Below are 27,096 nucleotides of genomic sequence, written 5' to 3' on the forward strand. Positions count from 1 at the left end.
AGTTAACGTTGCTCTTTAACACTTGAGACATTGAATTTGCCCAGTTATTAGTTATTAATCAACTACAATCAACAAAAAAAATTATATAAATAGATATATTGCATGTGTTTCTTGCATAGTCTAAATGTTGAATAAGCATGTAGGTTGAAAACCAATGTCGCGACTGCAGTTAGTTTGAAGAAAAGCAATTTATTTCTGGTGAAAAAATATACCATTTAAATTTAAAATGTTGGCTTCATGTTTTAAGAATAAACCTACTTTACAAAAAAGCAGTTAATATTTCGCTTCACTTGGTATGAAACATTTCTGCTCAAGAGGTAACAGCTAGTTATGAATGAAAGATGTCCTTGATAGTGCAGTCAGTTGTGTCAAAGGTAGTGTATCAATTGCATGGGCAAGTGATACACATGCTGGGATTCAGCAGGATGTAGATAATTTTTTTTGAGTGGGTGAATGAAGTTTGAAAACAGACAAGCTACTAGAAGGTGATGGTTTGCCATAATGGTTGGAAGCCCAAATTGTGATTGATTAATATGCCCACAAGCTACAGACTCATGACATAGCAAGAATGTTTTTTGTTAATGTCGTGTAGTCCAACTGTTCTCACTTCATTTGGGCTTTGAGGATATTGGTTTTCAGCTGGAGCCAATTTCGTGCTTTTATTGCAGTTAAGCACCTGATGGTGTAAAGTGGAGTCCAGTGTAAAACTTTTTCCCTTGATAATCAAGTTTGATATTCTTTGTGATGCCATTTCCCTCTCCCTACCCATCATCTTTTGTCACATCTTAAACATTTCTATTGCATCCAGTATTCATGCAATTTTGAAAACCTTTTAATTCTCCTCTTGTCATTCTCAGCATCTCTGTCCATTCCATATAACAGGACTCATCTCTCCAACGAATCTTCTGTGCACACTCCAAGAGTCCGTCATCTTTTTTGAATTGTGAGGGGAAGAAGTATTTTTCAGTAGGGTTGAGGAGAGCAGATGGTAGAGGCAAGATATAAGAAAAGCTAGAATTTTTCTTGAGAATGTTACCAGACCCATACATTAAGGTGGGGATTTAATCAGTGATTTATATGATCTTACATGTATTTCTTATTTTTGTAGTGCATGCATCCTGGATGCATTTTAACTTTACATTGGCATTTCAAAAATTGTTTATGCAGAACTAACCCTGTGTTCGCTTTAAGATGGTACAACTTTGTTCATATTGCTTCTCCTTTCTCTTCCTGTCAAATGCCGAGGGTTCAATCTCCAAATCTTCACATACATGTTGGGTTCATTCTCCTGGATAAAGTGGCAAATTTTTCTAGGGGTTCAGCTGTCTAGTTGGTGAAATACAGCAGTGAAACAACATCCAATAGTTCTGTTCATTGGATTTTCTGGAGGGGATTTTGATGTTCGTAAAATGCTTTATGAAAAATATTTGTGTTCTATTCATTCAAATTCTATCTATTCACCACTGTCTATCGAGAAGTCATCTGTGCCTAGCTCTGAAGAAGAACTTGCACCCTAGGAACATCTTGGTCTCAATTAGTGAGGTCCTCGCCATGAGCGACACGTAGGGCAAGCCTCAATGTGCACTACCCACAGAACCGTTTAATAACCTTTGACAGACAAAAAGGTCCATGCTGTTGAATGACCCTGATGCTTTCAAAACTGATAATAATTGAAACATTTAATTAGTCTTAGTATGTTTTTAAAAAAATCATAAACATGGTCACCTGCAATAAATTTCAAATAATTAAAAATGTTTCTGCAATTACTTTATTTAAAAGCCATACATTATATTCTTTCTTCCTCATGGTTGTAAAATGTACATCAAAATGAATTTGTTCCCAGAACTTTCCTCCAGTACACAGAGGGAAAACTACTGGCTGAACTCGAGAAGAAACATGGGATACTTGTATTCACGGAGGAATTTTAAATTTGCCACACCTGTGGGTGTAGAAGGAAGAAGTTAGGAATTGTCAATTGTTGATGTACAATTAAAATTCTTGTTTTAAAGCAATTTATTTTTTGAGTAGCTCTGCAAACCAGAAATAGAAGATCAACTTCAAGGACAAAGAAACCTTTATGAAAAGTTAACCTTAGCTTGTGTCTTAATTCTAGCATTATTAGCAGTAAGTGTTGAAAATCTGAAACCATAACATTTGCTGGAAGCATTTAGCAGGCTAGTTGTTATCTGTGGAATGAAAAAACAAATTTATGTTGTGTACGTTGATCTTCAGGCCTAGCTCTTAAGCATTCTGAAGTCATGCTAAAGCATACAGTGTGTCCTTTATATTTAATAACTGGCACACGCTTTTTAGAGGCATCTTCATCCTTATTTCATTATATGGAGGTCTTGTCGATTTGAGCTTCATGTTAAGGTGAAGCTTATTTTTATCCTGGTTACTACTTGCTACAAATTCACTTTTGTATGTGACAGAATAAAGTTATCAGTAGGGTTACAATTTTTTTAAGGTCTTCTCCTCCAATGTGTTTTGTATTACATATTCAGCTTTTTTTTTTAAAAGGGTACCTTTGTAAGATTTCTCTCATTCCACTCCTGACCAAATTTCGGAATATGCGTTAACTATCAGGATAAATGTGAGTTCATAGCAATTGCAGAAGACCAACAATGGTAAATGCATGCACGACGAGATTAAAGAGGTCACAAATCAGAAGAAAAGCTGGGTAATATCAGGGTTTACAAAAGCAAAAGATGGCTCTTCAATTATGGAAAAAGGAAAAGTAATGCAAAGGTGGTCAGAATACATCAAAGATCTATAAGACGACAAAGACTGAGAGGACAACTTTGATATTGGCAACAACGAAGGCCCAGCAATAAAGAAAAAGTGGAACATGCTATGAATAAAATGCAAAAGGGGAAATCATCAGGACCAGATAACATTCCGGTTGAACTGGATGAAGTGCTAGAAGATTTTGGCGTAGGGAAATTAGCAATCATATTGAATAGAATATATAACAATGGCAAAGTACCAGAAGACCTTGTAAAGACCATATTCATTGCACTACCAGGGAAACCAGAGAGTGGACAACACAGAACCATTAGTTTAATGAGCCGTCTTGCAAAAACTCTACTTAGAATCATCCTGCTCAGAATAAGAAACAAAATTAAACCAGAGATCAGTGAAGAACAGGGCGGCTTTGTCGAAGGCAAGGGAACATCAAACACCACTTGTATTGGCAGGAATATTATTGAAAGGTCAATAGAAGTACCACAAGACCTCTACTTCTGTTCCATTGACTACACAAAAGCCCTTGACACAGTGAAACACCAAGTCATCATGAAAATGCTTAAAGATATTAATATTGATGGAATAAATTGAAGAATAATGAGGAATCTCTGTTGGCAACAAAGTGCAGCCATACAGATAAACAATGAGATTGGTGAATATCAGCTAATAAAGCGAGGAGTCAGACAGGGTTATGTTCAGTCACCAGACCTGTTCTCCCTGTAATGTGAAAACTTCATGATAACCTTCCTTGAATCAGTGTAGGAGAACCTCTGCTATGCAGATGATACAGAACTGATAGCAAACAGTGAAGTAAATTTACAGACATTAGTATCTACCATCAACACAGAGAGCAAACGACTTGGCCTAACTTTAAACAAAAAGAAAACTGAAGTAATGTTAATAACAAAGATTCCTGATATTCAAAATTGTAGGATTTTGTATTCGGACCATGAAATCCTGAAACAGGTTCACAACTTCAAGTACTTTGGATCTTGGGTAACATCTGATGGCAGAATGTGAAATTGGCATAAAAGCAAGAACAGCATTCATAGAAATGTGAAACATCCTAACGAACAAGAAAATAGCAATTGACATCGCCTGAGAACTCTCAGCTTCTACATTCTTCCCATATTGATGTATGGTTGGAAGTCATCAACCATCACAAATGCAATTGAAAAAAAGAATCTGTCGCAAAGATGTGGTTTGTCTTGGAAGAATGCTATGCATATCATATACGGACAGGATAACAAACAAGGAAGTTCTACAAAGAACGAAAACAAAACGTACATTAGTTAAAAGAATCAGAAAACAGCAATCAAAATTCTTTGGACATAATCCAGAGAGATACATTAGAACATTGACTTGCATCTGGAAAGCTGGAAGGAAAAAGAAGCAGAGGCGGACTGAGAATGAAAATGATAGATGGATTAACATCATGGTTAGAAAAGAGGGGAGGCAACAACTACAATTCAGAGAGTCAGAGAGAGTGATGGACAGAGAGACATGGTCACCGTCACCAAACGGCAAGGCACCTGAACACAGATCTGGGTGGGCAGAAACAGAAGATGGAATGAAAGACAGGAAGGGATAGAAGGAGCTGTGAAAGAGAAAACAGTAGCATTGAATCAACCCTTCCTGTGAATTAAGCTTCCAGTGAAACTATGCCATTGCTTTTGGTAAAGAAGGAAATTGGCTTAATATTTAACTATCACTCAGTTTTAAAGGTGACCAAGTTTTTCTAAACTTTCATCTCAGATAAAGATCACAAAAACAAACAAGCAGATTCTGTCTCACGTGCTTTAAAAGATCCTAAGGCTTCACTGTCAATTCCCAATTTCCCATGTTGGTGGGTCTGGAGTTGTATTCAGGCCAGAATTGGCAGATTTACATTCCTGAAGGGCAGTATTGAATCCAATAGGTTTTTACAGATCTGATGACTTTTTTTTAAACTGTTCAGCTGCAGTAAGTAAGAATTTTGGCGCAGGTGTATATTATGCAAGGTATATGTCAAACTCGTTGTTGTTAATTCAATGTCCAGAGGATCCCAAAACCCAGCACCAATAGAAATTCATCAAGACAAATGGTTACTTAAACAAAAGTTGCTATTAATTATCATTAAGCAAGAAAAAGGATCAAACTTTAACTTATTACTATTAACTTAACCCCCTTCTAATTATAAGCACACGTGTATGTAATGTGTATATAAGTTCAAAAAAAGTTATTTGATTCACAGTTCAATCTTACTTCCAACTCCTCCAAGTTCACTGGTTGCAGGCAATTCTTGTACTGTGCACAGAATTTAACATTTATGAAGTTCACCAGGCTTTGGTGCTTGAAAGGTAAATGGTTACCGCTCAGGAAGATTCTTGTTGGTTTTCAGAGAGAGATTTGTTGTTCGTTAGAAACAAACTGATCCTTTCATTCAGCTTGCCGAAGAAATTTGCCCCATCAGGGTTTTCCAGATGATAACCTCTTTCTTTCAGGTCATCACAGAGTTCCTTTTCATTTCCCTTATTTCAAGTGAAGCATTATGCAGCAAGCCATCTCCTCTTGTATGGACCACAAGGGCTTTGACCAGACTGAACTAAGAATTCACAACACATCTTCAAAATGGGGTTTTTCCACAAGCTTGCCAGCTTGTCCTGTTACAGTACCAGCTGCTACTGAAGAACTGAATTCTCTCTCTCTCTCTCTCTCTCTCTCTCTCTCTCTCTCTCTCTCTCTCTCTCTCTCTCTCTCTCTCTCTCTGTCAGAGAAAACCCACATGACCCTCTTAGAACAGCAAACTGCATTCAGACTGTGACTCCGGACCTAATCTTCTGAGTTCATTCAACTGTTGCTTTCCAAAACAATAATCCGTTTCTCCACAGCATGTCCAATTAGCACCTACTTGTGAAGTCCTTATAGGCATTCTTCAAAGTTGCAAGATGTTTGAGGTTCTACGTTCAAAATACATGCTCAGCCCTAACATCTCCACAATTAAACCCTAGTATGTAAGTCATCAGCTCGATGGGATGTATCCACTTATATGCTAGCAGATTACCTGTGAAGATGGTGGATGCTGAGAATATTCAAAGCCAAGATGGTTTTCTTTACAGTGCAGCGCTGCAGCTAGTGGAACCACTAATTCAGAGGTCTCGTGAGCCAGGTTCAATCCTGACTTCCAGTGCTGTCTGTATGTTGTAAAGGAGTCACTGCATGGATTTCCTCCAGTTGTTCCAGCTTCCTACCACAACCAAAAGGTATTTGTGTTCTGAGATAAATTGTCCATTGTAAATTCCCCCAAGTGTGTAGGTGAGTGATGGAGTTTGGGGGAGGTTGATGGGAATTGTGAAGAGAATGAAAGTAGTATAGTGTTAGTGTAAGTGGATACCCAATGGTTAGTGTGGACCTCGAGCCAAAGGCTTGTTCCCATGCTGTATGATTCTAAAGGAATCGAGACAGGTGGATCTGGTGCAATAAAGTGGCAGTATGCCACGGAATAACATGTTATTACAGAGTAATAAGGCGCTAAATAGTATATCTTGACTTCTATTTCCTGTATTCCATTCTTTTTGGAGTAAAATATCGGGATGTTTGACATGTGCATTCTTAAAGCTTCCTCTGTGTCATCATGACCTTTTCTGCCAGGCCCATCCATCCCATTAGGAAACATATGACTGGGTTCCTGCAGTTTTAACAAATCCCAGATTTTTTTTTAAAATTTAGGCAAACTTTTTAAAATTCAGACAGAAACACAAGCCAGTGCTGCCCAACTGTCCAATTAACCTAAAACTCTCATATGCTTTGAAGGGTGGGAGGAAACCCATGCAGACACAGGAAGAACATACGAACAAAGCGCCAGATTTGAACTCTGGTCACTGACGCTGTAATACCGTTGCGCTAACTGCCCTAACCTCGCAATAAGTCATTTTCACACTCACAGATAAAATATTCCTCCGGAATAGTTTACTGCAAGGAATTGCCATGACCTAAAAAATATGGGAACAGTGGCAGAAAATGTGCACATAGTAAGGTCCCATGAACAGCACTGTAACTTTAAGCAGAAAATTTGCTTTCAGAAAACTGGTCAATGAAAATCCGATCTGTGAAAATCTTTTGCTCCCTTGTTATCAGGAATCGATAAGAAATTTACAAGGATGTTGTCAGGACTCGGGGGTTGTGCAGGCTAGGGAGTGTATGAGGATGAGGGGTGATCTCGTGGAGGCTAGAGCGGGTGAATGCAGGGAGATCTTTGCCCTGAGCAGAGGAATTAGTAACTAGAGGACATAGGTTTAAGTGGGGGAGAAGCATTTTAATAGGAACCTGAGGGGTAACTTTTACACAGAGATGGGTGAGTTTATGGAGCCGGCTGCCAGAGGAAGTGATTGAGGCAGGTACTATTGTAATGTTTAAGAAACAAATTGGGCAGATACATGAATAGGTTTAGTATGGGTCAAATATAGGATGAGTGTGGATGGTACAATTTTAGTTGGCGTAGGCAAGTGGGGCCGAAAAACCTCTTTCCACACTGTGTGACTATACAGGTGCTCCTCGACTTACGATGGGGGTTACGTTCCAATAAAATTGTAAGTACCGTCCCTACCAAACATCATAGCCTAGCCTACCACTTACCATAGCCTACAGCTGGGCAAATTAATCTAAAACAAAGCCTATTTTATAATTAAATATTGAATACTTTATATTCAACACTGGGGAAAAGAACAATTTTTAATCATAAAATAATGCCCATCGTAACTTTGAAAATCGTAAGTTGGACAGTCGTAAGTAGAGAACCATCTGCATCTAAGTCTGCCTTGAAACTGCATGGACTCTGTTTCCATCACCCTCTAAGGAAGAGAGTTCCAACGAACGTGAACCTCAGGAAAAAAGTCTGCCTCAACTCTGGCTTATGAGAATGACTCCTTATTTTTAAATGGTGATTCTTTGTCCTTCACTGCATGAGAGAGTAGATGTTCACTCGGGTTGATGCCTGATCCAAAAGGATGCATCTCTGACAATGTTGCTGTCTACATGTGTCAACATAAACCCTTGCACAGTGGTCTTTGCTATGAGATGAAGCCAGGACACATCTGAAGTGAGAGTGTGACTGACTGAGCCACAGATAATGGAAAGGAATTACAGAGTTAGAAAAGCTAAAATGATCATGAAAAATTCCTTTTTTCATTATTTTGATTGTGATAATATAATAGATAACTGTTTTGTTCAATAGTGAATAATATAAACATTGATAAAATTATTATAAAAGAAGAGAAGTAAACTTTGTTGTTAAATCTTATTTTGATGTTGCGATCGTGCTCTGTGGTCGGGAATTGCTTATGATGACAATATTGTATAACTTTTTTTCTTGTTTTGAATCTTGTAGCACATTGTAGAATTGTACCATTCAATTGTTTAGATTTTAAAACACCAATAAAAATATTTTAAAAAGAAAGAAAAATTCTGGAAGCACTCAACAGGTCGGCCAGCATCTATGGAAGGAGAATCAAAGTTGGAATTTGTTCTGACAGGGCTCTCAATGTGAAAGGCTTATTTTACCCTTACAATATATATAATCTTTTATCCAGAACCCTTGAGACCAGACACTTTTTGGAATTCGGAATTTTTCAGATCATATAATAACATTAATAACAACAACGCCGGTACGTTAAGTAATTGCGTTGATTTCAGATTTGCGCAAAACAAAAGCCCCAATCACACTGGCACTTTATCCTAGTAATTAACTGTAAATATACCGGTTAGTGCGAATGCTCGCAAATTTGGCATGCAGGCGTCAGATCATCCCTGGGGCGATGTACCAATGAAATGCAAAGAAGCCATTATAAGGCTAAAAAAACAAGATTAAAACAGTAAGAGACATCGTCAAAACCTTAGGATTACCAAAATAACATCATTAAGAAGAAGGAGCATACTGATGAGCTCAGTAATCGCAAAGGGACTGGTGTTCCAAGGAAGACCTCCACTTCTGATGACAAAAGAATTCTCATCATAATGAAGAAAAACCCCAAAAATCCCAAATGTATGTCCGACAGATCAGAAAAACTCTTCAGGAGGCAGGTGTGGCTGTGTCAGTGATGACTGTGCAGAAGATTTCATGAAAGGAAATACAGAAGATATACTGCAAGATTAGCAAACCATGGCAAACCAAGCCTTATAATGGCTTCTTTGCATTTCATTGGGACATCACCCCGGGGATGATCTGACGCCTGCGTGCCAAATTTGCAAGCATTCGCAATAACCGGTATATTTACAGTTAATTACTGGGATAAAGTGCCAGTGTGAATGGGGGTTTTGTTTTGCACGAATCTGAAATCAGCGCAATTACTTAACGTACCGGCGTTGTTATTATTAATATTATGCTTTCGATCTTGGGCAGTTCCTTTACGGCTCCACACTTTGCTCTTGCCATCACTCTGATAAAGATTAATTTTGGTCTCATCTGTCCACAAGACCTTTTTCTAGAATTCTGCAGGTTCTTTTAAACATTTCTTGGCAAACTGTAATCTGGTCATCCTTTCTGTGACTAACTGGCGGTTTGCGTTTTGCAGTGTTTCTGTATTTCTGTTTATGAAGGCTTCTGTGGACAGCAGTCAATGGCACATCCACACCTGCCTCCTGAACAGTGTATCTGATCAGTCAGACATACGTTTGTGGATTTTTCTATATTCTGTCATGAGCAGTGGAGGTCTTCTTTGGAATACCAGTCCCTTTGCAATTACTGAGCTCACCAGTATTCTTATTCTTCTTAATGATGTTCCAAACTTTTGATTTTGGTAATCCTAAAGTCTGGGCAATGCCTCTTACTGTTGTATTCTGATTTTTCTGCCTCATAATTGCTTCTTTGACTTTCATTGGCACAGCCAGGGGTGCAGTGCTGCCGGAGCTCACCGGAGCACCGCTCCGGCACCTCAGGAGGCAGCTACGGCACCTCATGTCACCATTCTTGTTGAGCTCTGGCACCTAAAAAGTTAGCACTGCACCCCTGGGTACAACCCCATGTATAGACTCCAAAGGTAATCAAAAGCTTAGAAGCAAACCTAGCTCTCTTATACCTGCACCAGTGAAGCAATTAAACATACCTGAGTACGCATAAACACCTGTGAAGCCAAATGTCCCAAATGTTTTGGTGCGCTGAAATGAGGGGACTACGTTTAAAAATGCTGTCATTTCCACCTGGCAAACCAAAATTTGTACAAATAACCTAGAATAAAATCTGAATGTGCACTTTAATCACATGTGAATTGATTGATGACAAATTTAAACTGTGGAGCACAGGGGCAAATAAAGGGAAAAATATGCCTTTGTTCCAAGCATTATGGAGGGTACTGTATGTATGTAAATGTATGCACTTTATAAAATTGGGAGATTTGTACTGTCAACCTTGTTTGCTGCAAGTCATGTGGTCTGTCACATGATTTATATAAGATGTACAATGATATGAGTCTGAATAGAGCTGTAGAGCTACACAGCCCTTTAGCCCAACCTATCCACTCCAACCAAGGGGCCCATTGGTTAGTCCTACTTCCCCTTGCTTGGCATTTTCCTATCCACCTGTCGTTTTTTTCCAGCCATTTAGCCAGCCCTATTACTGTGTTGATCTGTTACATTGAAGCATATTTTCAAACTGCACAGCTTCTTCCAATTTCTCAGTCCTTCCTACTATATCCCTCTTGCTGGTAGAAGTTTAAAGTTTAGAAGATCCCATTGAAGGATATCTGAAAGTTTTTGGTTCATTTTAAGTATTGAACATATTGCCACCGCAGTAGATTATTGCATTCATTTCTGCTCGAGATGCACGAGGAAGAATGTAAAGGTCCCGCAGGGAATGCAAAATGGAATGGAATGTTCCCAGAGACGAGCAACCCCCAACCACAAGATTAGGCTGGAGAAGCCGGGGCTACTTCCTTGGAATAAAGGGGATTGAGAGGAAATTTTATAGAGATATGCAAAATCTCAACAGAAGTTTTTGTGGAATTTTTTACTGTCAAATAAGGGGCTCCATGTATCAAAGGGTGAATTTATGCTGAAGCAGCAAGTTTGCATTATTTTAGAAGAGGTGGCTGAATTAGTGTCCACGTTCTCTGTTCACCTTCATATGTTAATGAAGCTTCACAAAGATGTATCCAAAGCCAAGTATAATTAGCTATAAAGTTGATTGCAAATTTTCATTTCTTGTCTTTGTCACTGAGTTGCAAATTTAAAAATTAATTGTTTCAAAATAAATGCAATTGATATTAAAATGATTTGCAGGTTATGGATAGTTTCCCCCCCACCCCCTTTATTTGGTTTGGCAACCAGTATAGAATTGTGTTTTGGTTCAAAGCCTGACCAATTTAAACAATATCTTTTCATTTTATTGCAGGTAATGATAGCTCTTCAATGTGAGCTAAATGCCAAGCAACATCCTTGCACTCCTCAACGTCATCCATCTATTTTTCATCATTTTTGGCAGCAGAGTGAGCATGAAAACCATTTCAGTTAGTAAGTCATTTGCTTGATGCTATTAGACAACGTATCCTCCAGGATTCTCACTTGTAGAGAAGTTGATATGACCAAGGAGAGAAGGATGCTTTTGTGATTTAATTTGAAAAAAAAAAGGATATTCATCAATTCTAAAAGTACACTTGGGAGTTTTTAACGATATTGCAGAAGTTAATATTTATAGACGTTGAATTATTGTGAGCTTAATATTTTTCAGGACCTTGGGCAAATTTCCTTTATCCTTCAGATCAGTATCATGCAGTCTAGGTCCAGCTGAGATACGGTCATGGCTGCTGTTCAATAACTCATCTGGAAGGCAGATCAAGTTCAAGTTTATTAGGCCTCTGATTGTTCAAGTTCAAACCGACGAAATGGTGTTCTCCAGTCCTCAATGCAAAAAACCTGGAAACACACGACCAGACATAATGCATACAAACGTACGATACATATGCATAAATAATTAAATATCATTGAATCAATAATAGTGTCGGAGTATTTCTATCAGCCGTCTCATTGCCTGTGGGAATAAGCTGTTTCTCAGCCTGCTGGTTGTGGCTCTGATACTTGTGTATCTCTTTCCCAACTGGAGTAGCTGAAAGATGCTGTATGCGAGATGGTATTTATTTATTGATTTAGACATATAGCATGGTAACAGGCCATTTCAATCCGCAAGTCCATGCTACCTAATTTACCTCCAATATTCCCAATTAACCCACACTCCCAGCACGTTTTTGAACAGTGGGAGGAAACTGGAACTCCTGGAGAAACGGGGAGAACGTACAAATTCCTTACAGACTGTGCAGGTTTCAAATCCAGGTCCAATCTCGTTTGCTGGCCCTGTAAAGGCATTGCGCTAATTGCTATGCCAACCATGGTAGGAGTCATCAACAAGTTTGCGAGCCCTCTTCAAACAACAAACCTGGTAAATAACATCAGTGTTGGGGGGGAGGGAGACCCAAGTGATCCTCTCTGCTGATCTTATAAGATTGACTTCTAATTCACTTCTTTAGAGCAACTGTACGTCACTGTGGCAGCAGGCCAGGACGCTCACGATAGAACTCCTCTAGAAAGTTGACAGGATGGTGGCTGGTGGCCTTGCCCGCCTCAGTCTTCTCAGCAAGTGCAGTCACGGTTGTGCCTTCCTGACAAGTGAGGTGATGTGTGTCCAGGATGGGTCACTTGTTAGAGGTCTTTGAGAAACTTGGTGCTCACCACTCTCTCCACTACTGTTATTAATGTATAAAGGAGGGTGGTCGTTCCTGGTTCTCCTGTAGTCCACGATCATCTCCTTTGTCTTGTCCATATTGAGATTCAGGTTGTAATTCTTGCACCTTACAAACCAGAAGTATGCTGTTGCCTCAGTACTGCACTTAATGATCAGTCTGAAATTTTAAAACCTCAAGTCTCTAGAGTGGTCTCATGAACTTGGAACCTTTTGATTCAAAGGCAAAAGTACAGCCAGTGAAATATTGAATGCTACATTTCTCTTATCAAGAGGGTTTGGTTCATGTGGAATCCTCTAGCAAAAGGTTTATCAAATAGTGAAAGCAGCTTTAACTGCTGCAACACAGAAGATTTCAAACCTCTTCATCTCATCGTAGACCAGAGACCCCAATTCCATCCACAGTGATAGGGGGTCCTCATTCATGAGCGCAGAGCTGCAACAGTACCTTCTGGAGTGTGGTATCGCTTCAAGCAGGACCACGAGCTATAACCCACGTGGTAATAGCCAGGTCGAGAGGGAGAATGCACCATATGGAGAGCGGTTACACTGGCTCTCCGGTCTAAAGGTCTCCCCACCTCTCACTGGCAGGAGGTTCTCACTAGTGCCTTATACTCCCTCCGCTCCCTCCTATGTACCGCAACAAATGCCACCCCCCACGAAAGAATGATCCTTTTCCCAAGGAAATCCGAATCAGGAACCACTGTACCGGCATGGCTCATCGTCCCTAGCCCCGTCCTTTTGCGACGCCACGTCCGGCACTCAAAGAACGACCCCTTGGTCGACCGAGTGACTCTACTCCATGCAAACCCGCGTTACGCCTACGTTGAGTTCCCAGACGGGCGGGAGGATACTGTTTCGGTGCGGGACCTAGCTCAGGACGCGGTAGACCCAGCAAACCCCCAACCCAACCTTCCCCAACTCTTTATTCCCCAGGCCTCGTGCCGCTACAAAAGGACCAACAGCTCCCCAACGACCCGGGCCACCCTGCCGACAAGACAACTGGGGAATTGAGCGAAGGAGCGGTCGCACCCGACGAGCCCGCTGGCGGCACCACTCCAGCGACCCCAATCCCGGCACCGTGGCGGTCACGCCGGATGGTCAGACCCCCTGACCGCTACAGTCCTTAACCTACCCCTTCCTTTCATTCTCTCCCTCGTTTTTTTTTGGTTTTTTTTCCAGGGTCAGTTCTCCAAGAAGGGGTGAATGTGATAGTACAGATCTATCACCAATGTATATTGTGTATATAGTTACAGTATCTAGACTGTGCTTACAGCGATTGGCTGAGAGCTAAGCCACGCCTACCGTCTGGGCCTTAAAGGGTTGTGTCCCTAGCCAGATCGGATCATTCCGAACTGGTCGGCCACCTGTGAAGAGCTCCTGTCTTTTGCTAATAAAAACCTTGGTTTGGATCAACAAGTGTTTGATTCTTTCGACGAGCTCTACAATGTGCAATTCTGGTTGCCCCATTACAGGAAGTATGTGGGGGCTTTGGAAAGGGTACAGAAGAGGTTTACAGGATGTTGCCTAGTTTAGAGCATATGAATCATGGAGAGATTGGACAAACTTGAATCGTTTTCTCTGGAGTGCAGGAGATTGAGGCAAGACCTGATAGAAGTTTATAAGATAATGAGAGGCATTAATGGATGGACAGCCAAACACTGGAGAGCATATATTCAAGATGAGGTGGAGGAATTTTTAAGGCAGATATGCATGGCAAGTTTTATTTTTACAGAGAGAAGGCCAGGAGACTGCCAGGAGAGGGTGTGGAGCATTAGTTACATCCAGGAGGCTTCTAGATAAACACATGGATGAGAAAGGATTGGAGCAGAGCTTTAGTTTGATTTGGATATTATGTTGGGCACAGACATGGGTCAAGGAGTTTGTTCCTGTGTTGTTCTATGTCTTAGACATGTGTGGTTTCCTTCCCTCGCTGCATTTGGGGACTGAGATCAAGAACCATGCAGGGCAGCTCTTGAATGCATAACTCTGGACCACATTTGCAATTGAATTTGACTTTAGAAGAGACTAAATCATACTTCGGCTGACTGTATTTCACAGAGTTAATGCACCTTTCCCATTGCCAAGGAACTTCTAGACCCTGATCACCCAGTGAGAAATCGGCATCTGTATGAATATGGCAATTGGTACAACAAATTCCTGTGCCTTAACCTGTGCATGTGCACACATCAGATGGTGTTCACTGGATTTCACAATTACAGTGAGAGCTGATAGAATCTCCAGCATTCCTGTCACAAAATCCACCCATTGTTCCACCGGACACCAAGGAAAAAAAATTACCTGAAATTTAGAGTTAATTAAGTGACCTCTGAAAAGCTTTTGAAATTGATGATACTATCCAAAACAATCTGCTGATGGTTATATAACTATGTTCACATCAGAATTTTTAAAAATTGAAGTCTTGCTCGGGAGTGTGGTTTAAATTGTGAGGAATTGGCTTTTCATCTCAAAGACTTGGATTCAAATGTAGCTCTGATTGAAGAAAATCAAGGGCGCCTCCCAGTTCCCTCCCACCCAACCCTCAACACCTGCATCACCCTTAAATGTATGGCAGAGGCCCTCCCCATACAATGTGAATTGAGGATGAATTGTTCCAGTCAATGATGTGAAGTATAACACAAAATTCTGCAGACACCATGGTTGAAGTAAAAACATAATGCTGGAGAAACTCAGAAGGTCAAACAGTGGACTTTATATAGCAAAGAGGTGATGTATCTTTATCTTTGCTGTATAAAGTCTGCTGTTTGACCTCCTGAGTTTCTCCAGTTTTGTGTTTTCACTCCAGTCTGAGATCTGTTTGGACCAACCAGTGAAAAAACTAGCATGAATTTCCAGTTTTACACCATCTTGTCTAAGCTGATTAAGTTGTTGACCTGAACTCATCCATATTCCTCTGAACCTTTCCTATCCATATAGCTCAGTTAATATCTTTTAAATGTTGAATTTGTTCCTGTCTTACCACTTCCTCTGGCAGCTCATTGCACATATCTAGTACCAACTGTCTAATGAAGGTCCCCCTTGGGTCCCTTTAAATTTTTAATTGGACATACAGCACGATAACAGGCCCTTTCCGCCCACGCGCCCGTGCCACCCAATTCATACCCCTGGTACGTTTTGGAGGGTGGGAGGAAACTGAAGCCCCCAGGGAAAATCCACGCAGACATGGGAAGACTGTACCAACTCCTTACAGACAGCGTGGGATTCGAACCCCAGTCCTGATCGCTGGTGCTGTTAAGGCATTGTGCTAACCGCTATGCCACCCTTTCCCCTCTCATCTTAAATCTATGTCCTTCAGTTTTAAACTTGCTCAAGGTTATAATTTTGTGGCATGTTTTCTAACTTTTTTCTCACTGGTGCACAACAGTTTTTCTTACGGCTAATGCACTTTGTCAGGCTAGAATAAAGGAAATTTTACATTGTGTCTTGGTGTGCTAGAAATGACCACATGTAAATCAAGTTTACTTTCCTGATCAAGTAGCCCTAACCATAATGAGTACCAAAATGTTTAACAGAAAAGTGTCATTTTGCCACTGATTTCTTTTTTACTTTCATTGCAGGTATGAGGTTTGGCTTTCAGTGGACAGCTTTGTGAAATGCTACAGCCATTTTAATCAAGATGTGATGCATCAATCCAGGTTCTTCTTGACTTGATAACGAGACTCAGAATTACAGACAAGAAACGATGGGAAAATTGCATTAGCACGTTGAAATCAATACGTTTTTAGAAGTAATATATATTTCTCAGGGAACTTGAGGATTCCAAGCCTTTTTTTGATTTTTTTTTTCTGATATCTTACAAGGAATTTGGCAATCTATTTGTGGTTTAACCATTGAATTGCCTTAGGAACAAATGATGGGAGACCAAGCCCCCTTTAAATCTAATCACACCATCAATAACACGGAAAACAGGTACTATCCGCAACAGCCACAATCCAGCCCGCTGAGTGAAAATATGAATCACAGCTATGGATCTACAGGCATGGATGCATCTCAGTCTTCTCCAGCTTCTCCTCATTTTCCTTCAGATTCAAGGGAAGTTGCAGGAGCAGGGTCTCTTCCTGCTGTTACCAAGAGCCTTATGATAGAACCCCGGAGGCCAAATAATTGGGCTCATTCCAGTGCTGGCAATCATATTCAAATGCAGAGTGACCTTAGTAATCCCTCTATGATGTGGACCGCAGCTACTCAGGCCAGTGCCCCTGAAGGATATTCATATGGATTTTCTTCTCCGGTAAATGACACATCGTCACAGAAAATGCCTAGTGACGTATTGCACAAATTGGACTCCTTCACACAGGCTTTTACCAATCGCAACCCCATGATGCAACAAGCAAACAATGCTCCCTCAAGCCTGCCCAGCCAGGCTACAGCGGTTGAGAGTGTTCGGGATCGCGCCCTCCGACAACTATTGTCGCAGAAAGCTCCGGCTGAGCAACAGGCTGCCGTACATCCAATGCAGAGATTTCAGCATGCTCCAACGCAGCAAATGCACCATGGCTTTCCGGTTGCACAGTCCAAGCAACAACTGCAAGCCATCCAGCAGCAGCAGATGTATTTCGAGCTGCAGCAGTTGGCGCACATGCAATCACAGCAGCAGCCAATGCTACAGCACGCACAGCCACCTGTTCAGCAGCTACCGCCTCAGCAGGTGCCGTCTCAACCAATTCAGCAACTACCACAGCAACAATATTTTGTACATCAGCCACAATCCCAGCAGCATGTGTCAGTGCCGGACATGCAGCAGCAACAGTGCCACATGCATTCAATGCAGTTCTATCAGCCGCAGCAGATCTTGTGCCAGTTCCAGCAGCAGCAGATGCAGCCTCCGCCATCTTACCACAGAGACCAAAGCCACAAGTCCATGCAGCAGCCACAATACTCCCAAGAACATTCACACCCTTCCCAACATATTCAGATGGCTGCGCCCTCTCAGTATTTCTATCAAGACCAGCCGCACTATCGGCATGTGTACCAGCAAAATCAGTTGCATCCGCAGCAAGAAGAAACTATGCAACAGAAACCACTCCTCGCTGAAAGTCGGATCCAGACTCCTCATGGCCTCCATTCGAGCACCTCTTCCTCAGTGGTTACAGATGAGGTGACGAATCGGGAGCTAAGTAAGATGAGTCATCCTGGGGCTCCCATGGTACTTCAAAGGAATCTTCTAGTGCCACCTAATATTCCTCATGCACCTGCCAAGGTATCTCAACAGCAATTTCATAATCATACATGGTCTCAGGTAAAATTTCAGACAAATTAAAATTTTGAGCTAGAAAAAGTATTTTTGCTGTCTTTCAGTTGTTCAAGTGTGTTAGCAGGTTGTTTTAGCAGGGTATTCATTAAAAAGATGCTTATTTTATATTCTTTGTATATATTTAAACAAAAAATCATTTTAATCTCTTTGCAAACTTTAGCGTTATTAACCTGAGTGAATGTGCAGAAGATGAAAGATAGCGGTTTTATAGAATAACAATGCCACCCCCAATGTTTGGGTCAAAGACACATTTTTCTTTTATTTGCCCTTGTGCGCCACACTTTTAAATTTGTAACCAAGCAATTCACATCTGATTAAAGTGCACATTCCAATTTTTATTAAAGGGTATTTGTGTACATTTTGGTTTGACCATGTTGAAATTACACTTTTTATACATAATCCCCTCATTTCAAGGCACCATAACATTTGCATCAGAGGATTGATATGTATTTTAAATGAGTCATGTTTAGTACTTTGCGGCATATCTCTTGCATGCAAAGACTGCTTGAAGTCTGCGATTCATAGACATCTCCTCTGGTCATGCTATGCCAGGCCTCTATTGCAGCCATTTTCAGCTCCTGTCTGTTTTGGGGGCATGTCCCCTTCAGTTTTCTCTTCATGTGAAAGGCATAATCAATTGGATTTAGATCGGTTGACTGACTTGGCCATTCAAGAATTATCCAGTTTTTAGCTTTGAAAAACACCTTTGTTGCTTTAGCAGAATGTTTGGGACCATTGTCTTGCTGCAGGATGAAGTGTCATCCAATGAGTTTGGAGGAATTTGCTTGAACTTGAGCAGAAAAGATGTTTCTATACACCTCAGAATTAATTTTGTTACTGCCGTCAGCACTTACGTCATCAATGAAGATAAGTGCACCAGTATCTGTGGCAGCCATACATGTCCAGGCCATAACACCCCACCACACTATTTCACAGGTAAGATGGTATGCTTTGGATCTTGGGCAGTTCCTTTACACCACCACACACTACTCTTGCCATTACTTTGATACAGGTTCATCTTGGTCTCATCTGTCCACAAAGCCTTTTTTCCAGAATTCTGCAGGCTCTTTTAAATACTTCTTGGCAAACTGTAATCTGGCCATCCTTTCTGTGACTAACTAGTGATTTGCATCTGGCGGCCTTGTATTTCTGTCATTAGCAATGGAGCTCTTCCTTGGCTTAATAGTCTCTCTGTGATTACTGAGCTTACCAGTTCGCTATTTGGTAATCCTAAGGTTTGAATGATATCTCTTAAGAGTGTGGATGAACAGAGGGACCTTGGGATCCAAATCCATACATTCTTCAAGGTTTCCACACAGGTTGATAGGATAGTTAGAATGCTGGGATTCATTGATAGGGAGATTGAGTTCAAGAGTAGAGAGGTCATGTTCCACCTCTACAAATCTCTGGTGAGACCACACTTAGTTTTGTGTTCAGTTCTGGTCACCTCATTATAGGAAGGATATGGAAACTATGAAGATTTACCAGGATGTTACCTGGATTGGAAAACAAGTCTTATGAGGCAAGGTTAGTGAACTGGGACTTTTCTCTTTGGAGCATAGAAGATTGAGAGGAGACTTGATAGAGGTCTATAAGATTGAGAGGCATAGATAGGGTGGACAGCCAGCACCTGTTTCCCAGGGCAGGAATAGCAAACACCAGAGGACGTATATACAAAGTGAAGAGAGGGAAGTTTAGGGGAGACATTAGGGTAAGTTTTTTACGCAGAGAGTTATGGATGCCTGGAATGCCTTGCAAGGGATGGTGAGGAAAGCTGAAACATTAGGGGCATTTAAGACAGCCAAATGTACGAAAAAAAAATAGAGGGTTATGGGGTAGGGTGGATTTAATACTTTTTTTAAGAAATATATGGGTCGGCACAACATTGAGGGCCAAAGAGTCCATACTGTGTTGTAGTGTTCGATGTACTGATTTATTTTTGTCTTTCAGCCTCATAATGGCTTCTTTGATTTTCATTTTCACAACTCAAGTTCTCATGTTGAAAAATGGTAAGAATGGATGCCAAAAGTGATCAAAAGCTTAGAAGTAAGCCTAGCTCTCTTATACCTCTACCATTGAAACAATTGAACATACCTGAGTACTCACAAAGTGAGTGAAGTGAAATGTCCCAAACATTATGGTGCCCTGAAATGAGGGGACTTTATAAAAAGTGCTGTAATAACATGGTCAAATCAAAATGTATAGAAATAACCTTGAATAAAATCTGGAATGAGTACTTTAATTGCATGTGAATTGATTCATTACAAATTTAAAACAGGGACAAATAAAGGGAAAAAATATTATGGAGAACTCTGTAGGAATACTGCATTTATCTGCAAATCCTGAATTAGCCTCAAGTGAAATTATAACTGATTCTTAATACTTTGTGAGGCAATAATAATTATTGATTAGACTATTTGATCTAATTTCATTCACAACTCATGCAAATATCAAAATCACAGACTCTGTTCGGTTTATTTTGTTTTCTGATTAAATTTATTGTCTGCCTTTTAAATACCAATACTACTAATTGAACTTCCATTGTCAACTCTATATTTTCATTTCTGCACAAGTTTATTGGATGCATTTATAATCTATTATTTGCCACATTGAGTTCAAAATCACAGTCAAAGCCACGTAACGCTCTCTCTCTCTCTCTCTCTCTCTCTCTCTCTCTCTCTCTCTCTCTCTCATTCATCATTGTGTAACATTTGTGACCATCTAATATTCATACTCTACTTCTATATCTGGGGCGGAATGCAGGATTTTCACTTCTATTTCCTTCTCCCATTCAGACCAGATCATTTTCATTTGGAGCACAGGTTAGCCTTTTAACCACTGACTTTTTGTCAGTTTTGACCCTCTCTGCAATTCACATTACTCAAACTAGGAGTTCTTTTGAATATTCATTGATTATCTGGGTTAATCAAACTGTAAAAACTGGAAGACTTAACACACTCTAGGATGGAGGAGCTTGGTTTATTAATATGTATACAATCAAACTCCACATCCACTTCTCCACAACAAATGAAAAAAACACACAAATGCTGGAGAAACTCAGCAGGTCAAACAGTGCCTTTATGTAGCAAAGGGGAAGATACATCACCAATGTTTCGGGCTTGATAAAGGCACTGTTTGACCTGTTTCCAGCATTTGTGGGTTTTTTTTCATTTAACCATGGTGTCAACAGAATCCTGTGTTTTACCTCCACAACAAATGTTCTGAGGTTGCAGGTGGTACTATCCAATGGATGCATAATACTGGCCTATAGCATGAGAAAGGAAAATTTCAGAAATGTTATTTTGTTCACCACAAATGTCAGCCACATTCTGAGAACAAAAGAGAGTACACAGGACATTATGCCAGCCATTCTCAATGGGTGAGGGGTGGGGGGCATTCAGCCACCCTGGGGGCCAGAGCTCATTTAAGGGGGCCATGGACTGAACTCATAAAATTTTTTTTTTGGTTTTTTTAGGCGTTCGGTTGGAGAGAAGTACATAAACCAACTAAACTTGACTGTTTTATAGGGAAGGAAACCCATAAACTTTGAGCAAAGTCCGAAGGGCCATAGCCAAAAAAAATGGTTGAGAATAGCTGATGTAGACCAAAGTTATTCTGTTTCAAGACCTCCTGATTTTGGTATTTTCTGCTTTCATTCCCTTCATATTCATATTATAAGCTCTATGTCTTATTCCCTTGCCATGAAAAATGGTGCACCATCTTCTTCTACAGCCATATTTCTAGGTCTTAAATTTAGTTCTACCTGAGGGTTTTGTATCGTCTTGCTTAAATTCATATTATTTGGCCTTTGGTATAATCACCTTCAATGTTCCATTGCCAACAGATGATAACATGGGACTTTCTTATAAGATCTGTTATGCATAAGATTTGAGAACAATTTTGTATGAAGTTTGAACTCTTAATCTCTTGTCATTCAAGATGAGAAGCTTTTACCTAATTAGTTGATATATTCTTCACATTGCTACCTGTTTAACAGAATTACTTGAATTATAAAGTTTGATAATGTAATGAGCATTTCACATGGATATTAATTTTTTTTCTTGATGACTGTCTTGGGAACAGGAGGATGATGTATGAGAATGAAGGTGGGCTGATAAAGAAAAAATAAGGCAACGTGTGCCTGGAGGTCCTAAATAAATACTTTGCTTCAGTATTCACATGAGAAAAGGGCCTTGATCAGGGTGAGGTTGGAGAACAGGCTTGTGTGCTCGACATTGTTGAGATTAAGGAAGTGGAAGTGTTGGACCTTCTTAAAAGCATTAAAATTGATGTCCCCTGGGCCAGACATGATATATCCCAGGTTGTTGTGGGAAGTGATAGGTGGTGCATTAGCTATGATCTTTTAGACCTCTATGGCCGCAGGGGAGGTGCCAGAGGATTGGAGAATGGCAAATGTGGTCCCCTTGTTTAAAAACAGTAATGGGGAGAATTCTGGGAATTATAGATCAGTGAGTCTGACGTCAGAGGTGTGCAAACTAATGGAGACGATTCTTAAGGATAGGATTTATGAGCATTTGGAGAAGTGCAGTCTACTCAAGGGTAGTCAGGATGGCTTTGTGAAGGAAAGGTTATGCCTCACAAGGCTAATTGAGCTTTTTTGAGAAGGTAACTAAAGAAATTGATGATGGTAAGGGAGTAGATGTGGTCTATATGGTTCTTAGTAAGCATTTGACAGAGACTCGTTCAGAAAGTCTTGGAGGTATGGGATCTAAGCAGAAAATTGGCTTGTAGGTAGAAAGTAGAGATTAGTAGTGGAAGGGAAGTATTCTGCCTAATGACTAGTGGAGGGCTGCAAGGATCTGTTCTGGGACCCCTGCCCTTTGTGATTTTTTAAAAAATAAATGACCTGGACGGGTCAGTCTGTGGATGATACGAAGGTTGGTGGAGTTGTGGATGGAGCTGAAGATTGTTGAAGGTTACAAAAGTATATAGATGGGATACAAAGTTAGGCGGAAAAGTGGCAGATGGAGTTCAATATGGATAAGTGTGAGTTGATGCATTTTGAAGGACAAACCAGAAGGCTGAATACAGGGTTAATGGTTGGTTACTTAAGAGTGTGGATGAATAAAGGGACCTTGGGGTCCAAATCCTTACATCCCTGAACATCGCCGCACAGGTTGATAGGATAGTTAAAAGGCCTATGGGATGCTGGGCTTCATTAATAGGTGGATTGATTTCAAGAGTAGAGAGGTCATGTTGCAACTGTACAAATCTGTAGTGAGACCACACTGAGAGTGTTATGCTCAGTTCTGGTCACCTTATTACAGGAAGGATGTGGAAATTATGACGAGGATACAGAGGAGATTTATCAGGATGTTGCCTGGATTGGAAAATAAGTCTTATGAGGCAGGGTTAGCAGAGCTGGGCACTTTTTCTTTGGATTGTATAAGGATGAGAGGAGACTTTGAGGTCTTCAAGATTATGAGAGGCATAGATAGGGTGGACAGCTAGTGCCTGTTTCCCATGGCTAGAATAGCAAACACCAGAGGACATGAGTACAAAGTGAAGGGAGGGAAGACATAAGGGGAAAATTTTTTTATGCAGAGTTGTGGGTGCCTGGAATACCTCACCAGGGTTGGTGGTGGAGGCTGAAACATTAGGGCCATTTAAGAGACTCCTAGACAGATAATGGATGGAAGAAAAATAGAGGGTTAAGGGGTAGGGAGGGTTTAGTATTTTCTTAAGGAACATATGAGACAGCACAATATCGAGGGATGAAGGGCCTGTCCGTTCTGTGTTGAACTAAAATACTTTTATTAAGTAGGGTTATCACCACTTTCTGGTGTGGTGTTGGAGTGCCGATGGAGGGAAACTATTTTAGTAGAATGGAGTAGTACAGAATAATAGCAGAATTCGATTTGCTGCACAGGCTTCCTTCTTCAAATAATTGGTTCACGACTGCTGAGTAAGTCAGTGAATTGGAGCATGCTTTCCCTCTGAGCTTGTGATGACTGGATGAATTATATTTGGACATAGTTATTTCATGGTCCAATATAAGATTACTCTGTTGCAGTTCTATAGTAAACTTGTTAACACCCATACTTATCTTGCCAGGACTCCCTTTTTTTAAAAATAAAGGATCATAGCATAGACATGAATGTGGATTTATGAAAGAGAAATCATGTTTGACTTTACTTGGTACTTTTTGTGGTTGTAACTTGCAGAATAGATAAGGCTGATATGTGTTTGGACTTTCACAAGGTGTTCAACCACACCTTCCTAATAATGTGGGGAGGAAGGTCATAAGGCCTTGGAGTAAATTGTGATATGAAGAATAATGTTGACTATCTACATAGAGAGATTTTAAGCGAGAGGTGTCTTTGCTCCATTTTGTTTTTGCAAAATAAGTATATTTCATTTTGCTCAATTATTTGTTCAAACATGAGGATGTTGTATTATTTAGGGTATGTTATGATGAAAAAGACGGATGGATGTGTTTATTTATGTTACAGATTCCTCTGACTGACATCAAGCAAGGGGACTTAACCATTGAATACAGGTACTAAGTTGTTTTATTCCATTATTTTGCAATCTGGCAAGTTCTTCTATTAATACAATAGAAAGCTCTTTTGGTGTGAAATCACTTGGGCTTGGGAACTTAACATATCAAGTTTGCTTCTCACAAAATCCTTCTCATTTAACAACATAAGCAGTGCCTCAATTAAGTTAAAAAAAAAGTAAAACTAAAGCTAATTCTGCACATTATTCAATGAACCATAGAACATTACAGCACAGAAATAGGCCTCTTCCGCCCTTCTAGTCTGTGCTGAACCATTTGTTTTGTCTGGTCCCACTGACCTGCACCCAGTCCATAGCCCTCCATACCTCTCTCATCCATGTACCTGTCCAAATTCTTCTTCAATGTTGAAACTAAGTCCGCTTTCACCACTTCAGCTGGCAGCTCGTTCCATACCCCCACCACTCTCTGTGTGAAACTCCCCCTCAAGAAAACAGAAAAATTCTGACGTTTCAACCACATTTATTTCTGTGCTTCTTAACCAGAGCATGTCCCGACATCACTTTATTCCAGACTTGCTTTCCATGGTTAAATAGCCTCTTGCAGAATTGGTGACATTTTCATTGCCATTTTTTGATTCTTTTAAAATACAATTAATTATGAAAGCATTAAGACATTGTTTAACCCTAAAAGAATTTGACAGGTCCAGCTAGGTTAGACAAACTGCATTTTGGACCCTTGAATTGCAGTTTGTCCTTTCCACAACTTTTTGATGAAACCAAATGCAGTTTTAATACATGTTCTCCCGAGGTTACAAATGCTGAACTTGCACACTCTGCACATACAACTGAACATTTGAGCAACCAGCAGGATGGATTGCTGGCTGCTGTGGGGCTGCAGACATCATCTGCCGAGTGGAAACAATGCCATTCTCCTTGCCCTCTCTTCTTTCCCACCACATACTGAGACACAATAATCAGGAGCTAGGTCCAGTCGAGCAGAGCTGGGAGTGCTGAACATATTCACTCTTGCTGTATCCTGCTGCCCTCTTGACATAGCTATTTCTGGGATCTTACCCCATGAAGTGTTTTTATTTGTTTCCAACTTACGAACAAAGAGTTCACTGATGACAGCATACAAAACTTAGGAATTTGATCAACGTAGAAATTTGTCACAGTGGGGGAAAGTTTGTATCTTCAAAAACTTTCATACTGGAAGTATTTACATTTTGTCACATGTGTGTAAGCGACAGCTTTACTCAAAACTGAAAAAGTTTTAAAGGTAATTAATATACCCATTTAAATGTTCAATAAATTAACTTATTGAAACAAACTAGTTCGAGTTGATAGAAGCCTTAATTAATTGAATCTATAAATCAGAATTTGATAGGGCTGGCAGAGCCATTCTAGAAACCACTTGTATCTGCTTTGTTCACTCATCAATTAGTGGATGTGTGTTTAGCTTATGTTACCCTCAGCTCAGAAATTTTCTTTCTTGCCTACATTTCCTCTATATATCTCTTCTTCAAAATGCTCCTTGAAGCTTTACCTCTTTGGCCATCCAGTTTAATCGTCTGAATGAAAATCAAAGAAATTACAGATGTTGAATATCTGAAATAAGACAGAAAATATTGGAAATATCCAGCAGGTTAAGAAACATCTGTGAAACGAGAAACCGTTAACATTTTAGTTATTGTTAGATCTGGGAAAACGAGAAGAACTTTTCTCTTTATCTTTCCCATTTAGACCTGTTACAAAATCAAACCAGCAACCACAAAGAAGGCATATCACACAGGGGTAAAGATGAACAATTACTTTATTAACAAAAAATTCACCTTCAAACTTTAATTCAAAATCCCCCCTTTTATAACAATGCCCACTGGTTACTATGCAAATCTCTATAACAGTGTAAAACTAATAAATTTCCCAGCCTAAATATAACACGTAATCAAAGTCTAAGCTATACTTCCAACCGGCCCATAGAAAAACTTAGACACAAGACTCACAAAACTTCGATCTCAACTGAAGCAAAGATCATAAATAAAATTCAGTTTGTTTGGTAAACTGAAGCCAAAAGATCTTTGAGAGAGAGAGCGCAAAATTCAAAGTTGTGTTGTGTTACTTGCAGAGAGAGGAACAATGGCTTGGTCCAGATCCTTCTGTCTGCCTTCGGAATGTTCCTCCTTTTTGAAATCCCAACATTCTAAACTGCCCTCCAGACCATGACTCATCCTCTGGGCCTTCTTCCACTCCACAGCACCACCCAATGCTGGTTTATCATTCCAGAAATTTTTTTTTCATTTTCTGCACATGCTCAGTCCGTCTCCCACTCTCTCAGCAGTCCACCTTCTTCTTGGCTCTCTAAGGCAAACTGTCACTTTTCAACATAAAACCATACAACACATAGGCCAATACACAACACAGAACTCTGTAACAGACCCCCATCCTAATTGTGTATATTTGATTTGTTCAGTGTTGATCTTGTAAAAAGATTTTTAGTACATGAAGGGATATGTAGTGCAGTTAATGATTTTTGTAATCATAGATTTTCAGTGCATGGAAATAAATTTTTAGCAGTCCAAATGTGATTAAGAACTGAGAATTAGGTTTTTTGTGGCATATGTGGCATATTGTATCTTCAATATTATAGTGATTCATTCTTCTTTGGCTTGGCTTCGCGGACGAAGATTTATGGAGGGGGTAAAAAGTCCACGTCAGCTGCAGGCTCGTTTGTGGCTGACAAGTCCGATGCGGGACAGGCAGCCATGATTGCAGCGGTTGCAGGGGAAAATTGGTTGGTTGGGGTTGGGTGTTGGGTTTTTCCTCCTTTGCCTTTTGTCAGTGAGGTGGGCTCTGCGGTCTTCTTCAAAGGAGGTTGCTGCCCGCCAAACTGTGA

General features: G+C 40.2%; 1 protein-coding gene and 1 long non-coding RNA gene across 9 annotated transcripts in view; one reads left to right on the plus strand and one right to left on the minus strand.

Moving 5' to 3' along the window:
* The window catches only part of LOC138760519 (transcriptional-regulating factor 1-like), a 306,320-nt gene that overhangs the window by 196,141 nt on the left and 83,083 nt on the right, over positions 1 to 27,096 (plus strand). For 5 of the 8 annotated variants that reach the window (XM_069931160.1, XM_069931163.1, XM_069931167.1 and 2 more), the window contains 3 exons: positions 11,108 to 11,226; positions 16,027 to 17,708; positions 24,197 to 24,243. In XM_069931160.1, coding sequence (XP_069787261.1) covers positions 16,320 to 17,708; positions 24,197 to 24,243 — 1,436 coding nt within the window. In that variant the 5' untranslated portion in view covers positions 11,108 to 11,226; positions 16,027 to 16,319. The remainder of the gene's footprint in view (positions 1 to 11,107; positions 11,227 to 16,026; positions 17,709 to 24,196; positions 24,244 to 27,096) is intronic. The other 3 variants (XM_069931166.1, XM_069931164.1, XM_069931165.1) reach the window with 3 other exon arrangements.
* LOC138760525 (uncharacterized) lies at positions 1,787 to 26,807 on the minus strand. Its single transcript, XR_011355680.1, has 4 exons — positions 26,207 to 26,807; positions 25,750 to 25,811; positions 11,447 to 11,628; positions 1,787 to 1,939 (listed from the first exon to the last, which is right to left on the minus strand). It is a non-coding gene; the product is annotated as an uncharacterized lncRNA (long non-coding RNA).

This window comes from Narcine bancroftii, chromosome 4 (assembly GCF_036971445.1).
Source record: "Narcine bancroftii isolate sNarBan1 chromosome 4, sNarBan1.hap1, whole genome shotgun sequence".
NCBI classification, from domain to species: domain Eukaryota; kingdom Metazoa; phylum Chordata; class Chondrichthyes; order Torpediniformes; family Narcinidae; genus Narcine; species Narcine bancroftii.